The sequence below is a fragment of the Orbicella franksi genome, chromosome 8 (assembly GCF_964199315.1).
Source record: "Orbicella franksi chromosome 8, jaOrbFran1.1, whole genome shotgun sequence".
In the NCBI taxonomy this organism is placed as follows: domain Eukaryota; kingdom Metazoa; phylum Cnidaria; class Anthozoa; order Scleractinia; family Merulinidae; genus Orbicella; species Orbicella franksi.
Window position 1 is genome coordinate 28,104,744 of NC_138152.1, and position 12,246 is coordinate 28,116,989.

General features: G+C 38.5%; 1 protein-coding gene across 2 annotated transcripts; it reads right to left on the reverse strand.

Moving 5' to 3' along the window:
• Positions 1 to 530: 530 nt before the first annotated feature.
• LOC145494581 (bifunctional heparan sulfate N-deacetylase/N-sulfotransferase-like) lies at positions 531 to 12,197 on the reverse strand. Of its 2 annotated transcripts, XM_081474087.1 has the most exons (10): positions 10,278 to 12,197; positions 8,897 to 9,139; positions 7,629 to 7,814; positions 7,056 to 7,184; positions 6,045 to 6,227; positions 4,835 to 5,055; positions 3,898 to 4,072; positions 2,682 to 2,852; positions 2,465 to 2,571; positions 531 to 1,627 (listed from the first exon to the last, which is right to left on the reverse strand). In XM_081474087.1, the coding sequence occupies exons 1-10, from the start codon at positions 11,316 to 11,318 to the stop codon at positions 1,417 to 1,419; spliced, it is 2,667 nt and encodes an 888-aa protein (XP_081330213.1). In that variant the 5' UTR covers positions 11,319 to 12,197; the 3' UTR covers positions 531 to 1,416. The 2 variants fall into 2 exon arrangements, with proteins under 2 accessions (XP_081330213.1, XP_081330214.1); XM_081474088.1 differs by lacking the exon at positions 2,465 to 2,571 and having other exon boundaries at positions 1,539 to 1,627.
• Between the last annotated feature and the right edge of the window lie 49 nt (positions 12,198 to 12,246).

Below are 12,246 nucleotides of genomic sequence, written 5' to 3' on the forward strand. Positions count from 1 at the left end.
AGATTACTCATTTATTATATGAAAGAGAACATTGTGAACACATGCACATTAATTTGGACCGCAGTGAAAATTAAGAATTAACAATAAATTGGCCTGCTCCCAGCAAATCACAATGAAGTACTTTTTTCAGTCTTATAATAAAACGGTTTTATTTTACTCGTCAGTTTTCCATGTAATTGGCTCATCTTTTTCCCATTAGCCCGCTGTAGATTAACAATGAAATGCTGTAAAATAGTTACCATAATAATTGTCACAAAACATTAAACTTCTCAAATATAGAGGTACTCTCTGTAATAATTGTTCATGCAATACATGGGTCATGCAATAAATAAATTTTAAAAATAACTTGCCTGTAAGATGTCTTGAAAAAGGGAATGAAACAAAAATAAAACATTGTTTTTGAAGTCAGGAACACGTTGTCAGTGTAAGAAACCTTTCATTATCAGAGTAAGAAGAACAATTGTCTAAACGTGATAAGATATCTAACAATATTCATATGCATGCATATATAATAGAATTACAATAAGTTTAATATAATATACAATACAATTATTATTGAACTCTATACACTATTTTCCTTGTACAAAAACCCTATACAATTGAAAATCGTTGTCTGTAATATATTGTAAACCTAATCATTATAATATTCATCAAAGTGTAAAGATAATACAAAAATTAAAGCAAGAAAATATTCGAATGCCAACTTTACAACTTTACATTCAAGTCCAGAGCAAGAGCCCAGAGGAGACTTACACATAAAAAGGATGGGGTGCTTGTCGTACATTTTAGAGGTAAAAAAAGTAGTTTTGGTACCTCTTGGGGTATTCAGCCTCAAAAGGTCCACAACCGGAGCTTTTGCAGTACCTTTTACGGTATTGAGCCACAAAAATGACAGGTAATATGTTGTTTTAGAATTGGTACCTCTTAGGGATGAAAAACATTTCAAGCCACGCCCACAAAACAGAATCTTGATACCTCTTAGGGGGTCTTTTCAAAATTTCCGACTCGTGAGCGCTCCCATACTTTTTATATGGGAGTTCCCCCCCCCCCCCCCCAGGCAAGAGCAAAACAAGAAAGATAAATTGTGAAATGTCCAAGACATTAACAGACATTTCAGTGACATTCAACTGGACTCTGAACACTGTTAAATGATATAATATTTGATACTGAAATTCCATAGTTTTGGTCTAAGGGAATTTGGGTGGTCGATACATGCAAATAATCATGTTATAAATAAAATTATGTATTAAAATTTCGTCTTTGAAGAATGCAGTTTAGAGTTTGGTTTTGCTTTTACACTTCTCTTGGCTTGAAAAATAGGTCAGAAAACATTGAAATGTTATATCTTGAATTAATTTTTGCATTTCCTGCTTACATGACACAACACATGTCTTTCATATTAATTTCCTACATTGATCATCTACTCAGCTTAAGCCAGTCTGGTAAAGGCTTATTTAACTGTTGCAGTAAATCCACAAGATTTTTGTTTGGTTCCTTGTAGTAGTCTTCCAAGAATTTTTGAGACTTTTTATCCATGGGTGTGTAATGCCGCCCTTTGCCCTTGCCAAGGCACTGGGTACCACCTTGAGATGTGACTTGACAATAAAATCCTTTGCGCTTGTCAAATCTGAAGAGGAAGAAAGACAAGCATGAAGGACAATCTGCACCTCAACATTACCTGTTTCTTTGCGGGCATTGAAGGCCTAATAGATTATTACTTGGAAACACTTCTCTTCTCAGTAGAATACATCTCCATGTTTTCACGTCTTCCTTTATCACCAGTGTTAGGTATGTTGTAATTTACTGTACCCAAATTGGTAAATATTAGCAAAGAAGTCTTGCCTTCTCGCAAAGTCTTGCATTCATCACCTCTAAATCTTGAACTTTCAATATTAATTTTGTCAGGCCAAATCTTGAATTCAAATATCTTGAATTTCCACATCTTGAATTTTCAATATTTGGCAAGCCAGAAATTGAATTTCAAAATTTGAAATTGAATATTTCAAAATTTTGGTTGGCTAAATCTTGAATTTACAAATCTTGAATTTCCAAACCCTGAATATTCAATATTTAGCAGGCCAAATCTTGAGTTTTCAAAACTTGCACTTTCAATATTTGGCAGCCCAAATCTTAAATTTCCAATATTTGGCAAGCCAAATCATGAATAGCAAAATTTGAATTTTCAACATTACATAGGCCAAACCTTAAATTTCCAAATCAAGAGGTGAATAGTCTTTCAAAAACCATGGGTCTTGCAAAATTTTTGCTTAATTTCACGGGTCTCAGAATCTCGTTTTTTAAAAGGAATTCTCGTTTTATAAAAGGATTTGAAATCTAGCTGGGTTTTACAATTTAAAAAGTCACAATGTCTTGGGCTTTCAAAGAAAAACACTACTCTTGCCTTCTCCCAAAGTCTTGTATTTACCATTTACCACGCCTTTACATTGCACAGTTGACAGTTCACCTTAATCTCTTGTTATAGTCATAAACATTCACACCAAGGAATTTCTGCACCTCCAGCATCACTGCAGCGGGATCTGTCCTCAGCTTCTCACCGTCAAGAATAAGAATCTAAAAATGTGAAACTAGGGCTGAAAATGATCCACTTTTAAGGTAACTCCTGACTAAGTGTCTAGTGCCATATTATTTTTAATGAACATCATTGCACACATTTTACAAACCTTGGAGGAAGGGTAATACATCAACCATCTCTCCAAATGTTGTGCATATAATCCAGGTAACAAACATCGCTGGCCAAGGCCTTTAATATCTTTATCTTCTGAGGAGTTGGCACCTGTCAAAACTTTGTAGAATGGGTTCAGGGCAGCAGGAACACCATGACTCTTCATATGCTATGTGAAAGACACAATGTAATATATACATGTACATGTACATTTAGCCAAGGCACAAAGCCGAACTCCTGGGCTGGGTTGTTCAAAGCCTCATGAAGCTATCCCAGGATAAGTGAGAATTTTGATTTGAGTTTTGCAACATTACAGTAAGGTTTTCTGTTTATACTGTTTGGCCTTCTGTTTTGTGTTTGAACAATCTCAAACTGCAAAAAAAGCACTGAAAAACATTTGTATAAAAGAAAAATTTATACTTTGGATAACTTTTAAACCTGGGTTACGGTTAACTGGCTTCTGAACAACCTGGCCTTGATTACTACAAGTTAACCTGACACGAGCCTGCGATCCAATCAAAAACCACCACTTGCTCAGTGGTCAACTTTAAAAAAACATGTGATCTCAATGAGCTCTCAACTTGAGCCCATGATATGGTCACGTGATACTGGTCAGCATATTTCATGTTTCGACAGGTGTTAATTGACCATAACATGGATGTCCAATATCAAAGAAGTACACTGTACACTAGAAACCAAGGCTGCAGGTCTCTGTCAACCTATTAACTGGAGTATGACAGCCATCTTGGGCGACTCCGCCACCTTAGTCGTCATGCATACGCAGCTAAGAGCAATATCGCTAGCCATGATAACCATGAGAAAATCTATGCAGGGGTTTGCTTTTCTTCCCTATATGAGAAAGGTGCTCCGCTTGGCAGGAGCTCCACCATTATATAAATGTGCGGCAAAACTGCTCAAAAGGTTTTACCGAACCACCCTGCCTGAACGATAAACAATACCAAATGAAAGTACTGCTCAATAGCTTTCATTTGAATAGTCACACACTAGGGTTTCATCCACAGACTTAAAATTAAGGGCTACATTGTGAAACTTAATAACAAACACCAAACAAAAGTACCATGGGTTTGACTCAAAAGAAAGGAAAAAATATGATTGAGACAAATCTTCTTCTGATCAGGTGAACCCCCCACCCCAAGCAGTAAAGAAAGGGCATTGAAAATGAGTCACAAAAGCTATCAACTTGAGCCATGTACCTGATACCATGAATACGCTCTCTTCATCGGGTTTAACAAGATTGTGATGATTTTGGCTTCTGGCAGCAGAGCGTGAGCTCTCATCGGCGTCTTTCTGGCGTCAAAGTAGTTAGCACTCTTCTCAAACAAGACCATGTCGCTGTAGTTACTCACATCAGGAAAGAAATCCATGTACCTAACACAAGGAGTCATGACAAAAATATCACTTCTCTTTACTGAAACTATACAATGTCGTTAATGTTCATTTTGAGAATTTGGAATTTGGTGGTACAGAGATATAATAACTATCTTCTAGTAACTAAGGGGGCAGGGGTTTCATTAATGTTTTCAGCAAGAGGGCAATTGGTTTTCACAGACCGGTAAAACCATTTTTAACTGATTGGGGAACTCCTTTATAAGAAAAACGTTCCTCTAGATGATAAAGCCAGGTGGGCAAAATCATCCTGACAGCTGGTCAATTTGCCCAGTGCCTGGCCCTAAATGAAACCCCTGTTGGAGTGCAGATTGATAAAAAGAATTTTCCTTCTGTTGCTGTGAAGAGGTTGCAAACAGGTTCTCTCTCACTAACTTGTCTTTTAAGCAGCACTTGCAATTTGACGTGTCATAATAACAAAACTACTTTAGAACATAGTTACAGAAGGGAATGGTTATGATGCCTGACAAACACCAAAAGGAGCCAACAAAGATAGCTAGATTTATGCTGGAAGGTCCGTGACTGTGCACAATCTTTTTGCGCTCATGCACCATGCATAAATTACGTACCCAAAATGTTTAGGTTACACTGTAGTTCCTCAGTCCAAAGTAAACAACTACATGTATTGTGTTTTGTGCACAGTCAGGGCCAAAAAAGCGAACAAAAACATACAACAAAGAACTTTGCCAGGTTTCATAACTATTTCCCTCTAACAGCTAAGATTAGAAACATCTGAGCACTCACCAGTCCAAACCCCTGATGTAATTGTGCCCATTGAAGAACTGGACCTCTTCATAGGTGCTAACACTCTGTTCATTGCTCATGATATCTGGATGCATCTTCAAGAATGTGTACAAAGCCGTTGTACCTGTCTTTTGAGGACCAACTACAAGAAATGATGGCAGCTTATTGCAGTTCTTTCCCAATGACCAGATTTCCTTGTGTCGTGGATCCAAACAAGGATTCTGTCAAAAAATAAAAACAGATTCCAGATCCGGATTGAAGCTATAGAATATAGATTTTGGATATACATGTAGCTATAAAATACACTACCCACTAAAGAGGAATGGTGATCTCATGGTTAGTGAGCTTGACTCTGGATTGAGCAGTTGGGGTTGGAGTCCTGGCCTGGCCTGTTTTGTTCTTTGGCAAGACACTTTACTATCAAAATACCTCTCTCTACCACGGTGTACAAATGGGTACACCTTGGTAAATGTAATGCTCGGGATAACCCTACGATGGACTAGGATCCCATCCAGGAGTGAGTAAAAATATTCCTAGTTGCTCAATGCAACAGAAGCTGGGTTAAGCTGTGGCCTGATGGGCCATTTCGCTTGTATTCAGAAATTACCTTAAATTTCACCTATCTACAGTTGTACTAGCCACTAGTTGTACTAGCCTATCTACAGTTGTACTAGCCAATTAATGCAGTTGGTTTCCATGGCCAGACTCACTATAACCTGTGAGTGGCAGTACTCCATGAGAACAACCCAGGTAACTACAGAACACTGGGACACTAGCACTGGGCAGAAATAAATTTTGAAATCCAGTTACCCAGTGGGCCAGTACATTTCAGTTTTCAGTTGTCCCCATTAAAATATTACTTGCCCAATGGGTGAACAATGTTCATGCCTTATCAGTGACAGACTATATCAGAGGATGAATGTGAGTAAGGTACTGTATGCTTGGATCTTAAATTAATCCATGCTTTCAACTCAATGTTTTGCTCATTTTACAGTCTTAAGTTTTGAAATTGTTTTTGATCGGAAATTAACACCAACAAGACTACTGAGGCTAATTTCACTTGCCCACTGGACCACCAAACCTCCGTGTTCACTTACCCAAGAGCAAAATTTACTTGTCCTAGGCAATCAGACCTGGTTTTTTTCCTGCCCTGTAGTATGTCAAGGCAAAATATGTGTATGGCTATCAAAAACATACATGAAGACAATACCTGCCAAACCGGTTCTATGTCGCCTGGGAACATTGCAAAGTACCTCTCAGCGAGGGCTGTAGGGTGCTCAGTGCTCAATTTCAGATTGGTCCAGCACTGAAGGTACTTGATCAAGCTGTCAAACACAAGTAACGCTAAGCGATCAGAGCCATAGTTTGAGAGGTGTGTCATAAAGATGGAGATCTGTAAACAAGGTAAAATACACAAGATTAAAGTCAGTGACTATAAACAATGATGGCTTATCACGCCAACAGTAAACACCAATTTCTGTAGCATAAAGCTACCTGGAGTATTAGCCTACCAGAGATGCCAACATAGTGAAAAATCTAAGAGATTGTTTGATTTTCTCTTCTCAATTAAGTTCTGCTGATTCAAAAGTCAACTATCTCCAAACATTCCCTTAAATTGGCCAAACTAAATGTGAAAATTTATACATTAGGCATTTCCTTTAGGTGGTCCCTACAGAAGACCACAAGATTTGCCCTGTATTTGAAAGACTACCGGATAGCCCTGGAAAGTTGACAAGGATGCCCCACATGGGTTGGTCAAACAGCACCATAACCAAAATACTCCAAAGGTCTGGGTAAGGCTGGGTGTGGCCAAGAGACAATAAAGCCAAGGCTTATTTCAGTTTCTGTAGAATTAAGTGACTAGGAGCATATCTACTCCCCCCTGAATGGAATGCTAGTCCATCACAGGGCTGCGTCCACTGTTATACACTCTCGTACTCATCAGTACACCCGGGTGGGGAGAAGCACAGTGGGAGTAAAATATGTTGCCCAAGAACACAACATAATGTCCCAGCCAGGGCTCAAACCTATGTGCTAACTATATTTAGTAGGGCACTGTTTCTCACAAAATATAACTAAAGAATGTTTCTTTGCTTATTTCAAGAGGTGTTCAATTAGATGGAACCAACTTTTAAGGTGGCTTCAGTGAAAGACAGGGTTTTAACTTTTGGAAAGACTAGTTTTTGTAGTACTTATGAACAATGTACAAATTTTAACTTACAGGATTGTCAACAACAACTTGGAAAAGCTGACCCCCGTGGATGGTGTCTTGTAACCACTTCTCTCCTTTAGGATACTCTTTGAGGTACAGAGTGTGAGTATAAAGACCACATGTTTGACGAGGAAGAACCTAAAACGGAAAATTGAAAGAATCACATTAAAATCCACGCAAATAATATTGTATAGTAAAATGTCTTTGTACCTCTTGCACATGTTGACGATGGGCCTAGCACCCTGGGCTTAACACTTGGGTACTTGATGTGTTCAAATACACACACCCTGGCATTTCAAGTGATTTTCACTTGGGTGTTGAAAAGTAACTGCTTTTCCATTACTATGCTACACAACTCGCTTAAAAAAAAAGTGGTGCCGCTTTTTTAACCAATCAGAAGTAAAACCAAAACCAATCATGACTTGCTGGCACACATCTTCTAGCGCTTCACAAAGCATGTATTTACTTTGAGTTTCCATGGTCCATTGAATTGTCTGTGTCTTTTGTGATTGACAATTGAAAACCACTCTACACAGTTCAATAAATTAAGGAAAAAAGTTTGATACTGTTCATACACTGTACCTTGATATTCTTGTACACAAAGCCTCTACGAAACCTGGCAGGGTACAAATGAGGGTACTCCTCCGTTGACGTCACTCTCAAGTTGTAAACTTTCTTCCAGGCCTCATAGAGAATGTCGTGAGGTGGGTAAACCCCAGAGTGGTGAGGAGCAACGGCATAACTAGTATTTACTGGAATGTTATGTTCCTAGATATAATGTAAGAAGATGAAGCACATGTTTAGTATAAATGAAATTTACACCATTCCATAAGCAGTCATACAGCCATTCAGAATACAAGAATGCTGTTGTATACATGTACTTGATGGTATTGCATACAACCTTCCCATCATGCACTGTATTGATTGTATGACAAAATTAAGAAGGCTTGAGTGTATACCAAGAAAAATACAAGTGAGTCAAGGGCTATTCCATGGTATCAATAATTTTGATGCCATCAAAAATGGCCGAGGCTGACTAGGGTCCTTTAATTAAAGCAGTTTCTTTTTGAATATGTATCATTGGTGCATAGTAAACAAACAAGGCAGGTCAGTGTTCATTGCGAACAATTTTCTGATAAGATATTCATTAACTTTAAGGCCTCTGGAGCCCAATGTACAACCCAGATTTTATCGCTTGTCTTCTGTAAGTGAACGTGAACACATGCATGATCGATCGATGCTTGTCTTTTATCTTGCTTTCTGCGGTAGTCAGCAGTGTTGTCAGTTCATTTAGACTTTCACACTCTTGTCTGTTCCCTCCAGAAAATCCCCCAATACCCTTGGAATTCCAATTGTTAGCAGCCCCCCCCCCCCCCCCCCCCCATGCCTTTCGATTTCCAGTTCAAAGAATCTCCCTTGCCGTTGGAATTCCAAAAAGTCATCCCTGGTATAGGTATGGATATTTCCTGGAATCACCCATTGTCAGCACCCATTTATACATATGTACATACATGTACACCTGGGTGGAGAAAGGTACTACATGTATGAGATTAAAGTGTCTCGCTCAAGAACAGTACGTAATGACCCCAGCTAGGGACTGATCAATGTGGAGTCCATTGTACTAACCACCGGACCACCATTCTAAAAACTCAAAACTTGGCCAAAATATGTCTGAGACTAGGAAATTAAAGCATTTCCCCTTTATGTCCAAGACAATCCAACAATTTGTCTGGGAAAGTAAGATATTTAGTCCACTGATTTTTCGAAAGACTCCTGGAATACTAGGGCATTAAGCTACATGTATACATTTGTAGCAACTAAGAGGGATTATAAGCTTTTTTAATCCACACCTTTGCAAAGTCTAAGTTCTTCTTGAGATCGTCCACCATCAATTCCAAAGTCTTCCTGTTATGCGGCTGTTGATGAAGCCACATGTGACTGAACCACCAGAACTTGTCAGCATTCTTGACCAGGTCTCGATCACCCTCATCTTCTTTGTCATTCCCTGCCAAGAAATGGCCTCCAGAGAAACCAAGGTTGAAGTGAAAGCCTGGTACTCTCTCACGGATTTTCTTTTGTACAGAGATCAACGCCTGAAGGAACAATAATGGTTACACCTCAAATGCTGTTTGTTCTTATTGAAGGGATTCAGACCATCTTTAAAAAGAGTCTGTAAAACAACACCCTGTTTTGACACAGTCACATATGATCTGTGACACAATTCTGCTGGTTTGAAGCCAGTTCATCCAAAAGATACTACATTGAATAAAAGTTTCTCCATGATAAAACTGTTCTTTTTTAAGTCCTAGCCGGCCCAAATGGGAAATGTGTTTTGGCGATCAAACACGATCAAACATTTAACTTGGTGACCACACAAAATGGGAAACCAAATAGGAAAATTTGTTTGGTGACCAAACAATGTTTGATCACGTTTGATTGCCAAACATTTCTCATTTGGACAGGGCTTTTATGTGTAAATACATGTAACACACCACAAGGTGACCAGTGACTATTGCCATGGAAGTGGAAGCTTGGCATGATTATACATAAGATTTGAAATTATGTAATTTTGAGGTTAATCCATTGTTTTTTTGAAAGCGCACACAGGAATAAAAGAAACATGCTGTTTTTATTACTGAAACATGCCAGTAGGTGGTTGAAGGAAATATGACATAAACCTCACTACATGTTAAAAGGCAAAAATATTAAAAGTACCCTAAACCTTAGCGACTGAAGAGGTTAGGTCAACTTGCAAAAGTAATTATATTGTAATTGCTCTCAAGTGAGTGTTAAACATATACATGGCTCTACTCTAATCTGTGAAAATTTTCAGAGAAAAGCGATATTATTTTATAGGCACTTTAAATAAATAATGCATGGATAATAACATACACAAAATCGAAGAAACTATTTCAAAACAAACTGTTGAAAGTACGCCTATTATTCAAATGCGACGTTTTCCTAGCTAATTCACTCATTTAAAAAAATACTGTTGTCTATGCAACCTGGAAAGGCTCAGGAGTATTTTTACTGCTATGGAGAACTGAGCAGTGTGGTATAATGCCCTCACTTAAATTAACATAACAGAACAGTCAATTAAAAAGATGTATCGAGGCTCATTGAAAATTGCCGTGGAAATAAAAAAATTAAAATCTTTTTTCCTTTGCGGGGCAAACAAGCAAACGTGGGAAATATAACGATAATTAACTTAAAGACAAAATTAAAGCATACCTGCACATCTTCTTTCGTCATACGAGTGCCTGTTTTGCCAACGAATATGTCATCAATATCGACTAAAATTCGTCGCTCGAGTGAGTGAGCAAATTGTCCTCTTGACAGAAAAGCCAGGGCGTCAATAAACAATAATTTGTGCAGCCAAAAAGACAGACCACCTCCAAAGTACACACGCCGTATGCCATCGAGATGTCCTAGGTCAGTTATAACTATGATGTGTTTTGTTGATGTGACCTTCTCTTCAAACACAGCGTTTTCGAATTTGTCTGAAGCTCGATTTTGTTTACTCGTGCGCAATGAAGTAGTTGTGATCTCTTGCATTGCGAACTCGACGGCTTCATAAGTGCTGTGATTAGGAAAAAACGTGTTCCATTTTACTTTGGGAGATTTTTCAATAATCCCACCCGCTCTAGTGAGTCTTAAAAGGCATGCCGAAGGATTGAGTTCGACATTTTGGAGGTCGCTTAAACCCGTCTTGATTCCTAAGTGTAATTCATCAAATGTGTGGACATTAGGCCCGTAGTTTTCTTGTTCTGTCATTAACACAATTCCAATAGCAAATTGACGGGAGTACTGGTCAATAAGTTGTCTATTTGTTTTCCCCAGTGATACGTAGAACTTGATACTCTCAAATATAACAGCAGAAAAACGTCCGATTCCTTCGTGCGTCAGCTCTGGAAAGAATGTTTTGTCGCCAACTTCGAGGTAAACGAATTGGTGAGATAGACGGTTCGCCTCCAACGCATGAGCTATTTCTGATCGGAAAGTAACCGAAGTCTGTCGAATTGCAACTAGGATTCTTTTCTCCAATTTGCGCGTTGCGTTGTGCCCTAATTCTTGAAATTCTCGCGATCCTGAACTGCTTGCAAATCTCGGCTGATAGCATTTCTCCTCTGCGAAAACAGGGGTTCGTTTCACAGGTTTCAAGTCGTTCGAAGCATGATACACTAAAATCCAACATGAAACTACAGTCAACAACACCAATCCAATAAGGAACTTTCGTAGTATGGATCCACTGCGAAATCTCCAAATCCTCATTGTTGAAACACATGAATCCGCAGTGCCAACGCACAACAACAGCCCAGCTACATTCTACTACAGAAAGCAAACACCGCATGTGCGGACGTCAACAGCTCGTCGGAAAATCCCCAGGGGTGCGTATAGTGGCAAAATTGTCATTGCTTCCATACAACTAGTAAAATATATCGACTAGTTGTCACTGCCCTTTAGTGATTGACAAAGATTAAGTCAAAATTTGTAATACTGTCATAATGCTGGGTATTTCTCAAAACTGACACAAAACAATCAAACGAAAATGTGCATTCCGCACACTCCCCTCCCTAAACATTACGATTTGAATAAGATGACTGCTGACACAAGACGCATTTTCTCGGCGATATTACATTCGTCCAAAATCTTCTCCAAATAAAACAGCAGGGGGCTTTTAAGAGTTGTATGACATTTTGTTTGAGCTTTTAAATAAAGACGACACGTAGACACACGTTGGCAACGAGAAGTCAAACTTTTCATTCATTATTTCGCATAAAAAACAACTTTGGCGCCTGTATTTTAAACAGGGGAAGTCATTAAGTTTATAAAACCATCCAATTTTCAGTTTCCCTGTTTCAGATTCGAAACGGAAAAACTTATCAACGATTATTTTCAAAACTGAACTAAACGGAAATATGCAGGGAAAAGGGTTATTTCTAATTAATCTCACCTCTGCGGTTTATGTTTTTGTTTGCGGGTTTTTTCGCGGTGCGGTTTTCGTCGGAAAAGACTTCTCTCGAACAAAATATTCGATTGTCTTGCCTAATTACTTTTACAAATAAAGACTTCCCTTCTTTTTGAAATAACCGGGTTTTACGAGACTTTGTACACGAGATGTAGTTAATAAATTGTCAATTCAAGGGCTATTAATTTTCAAAATTAAAGAGCAGCCCTGAAGTGTCACTTTGCAAATGCG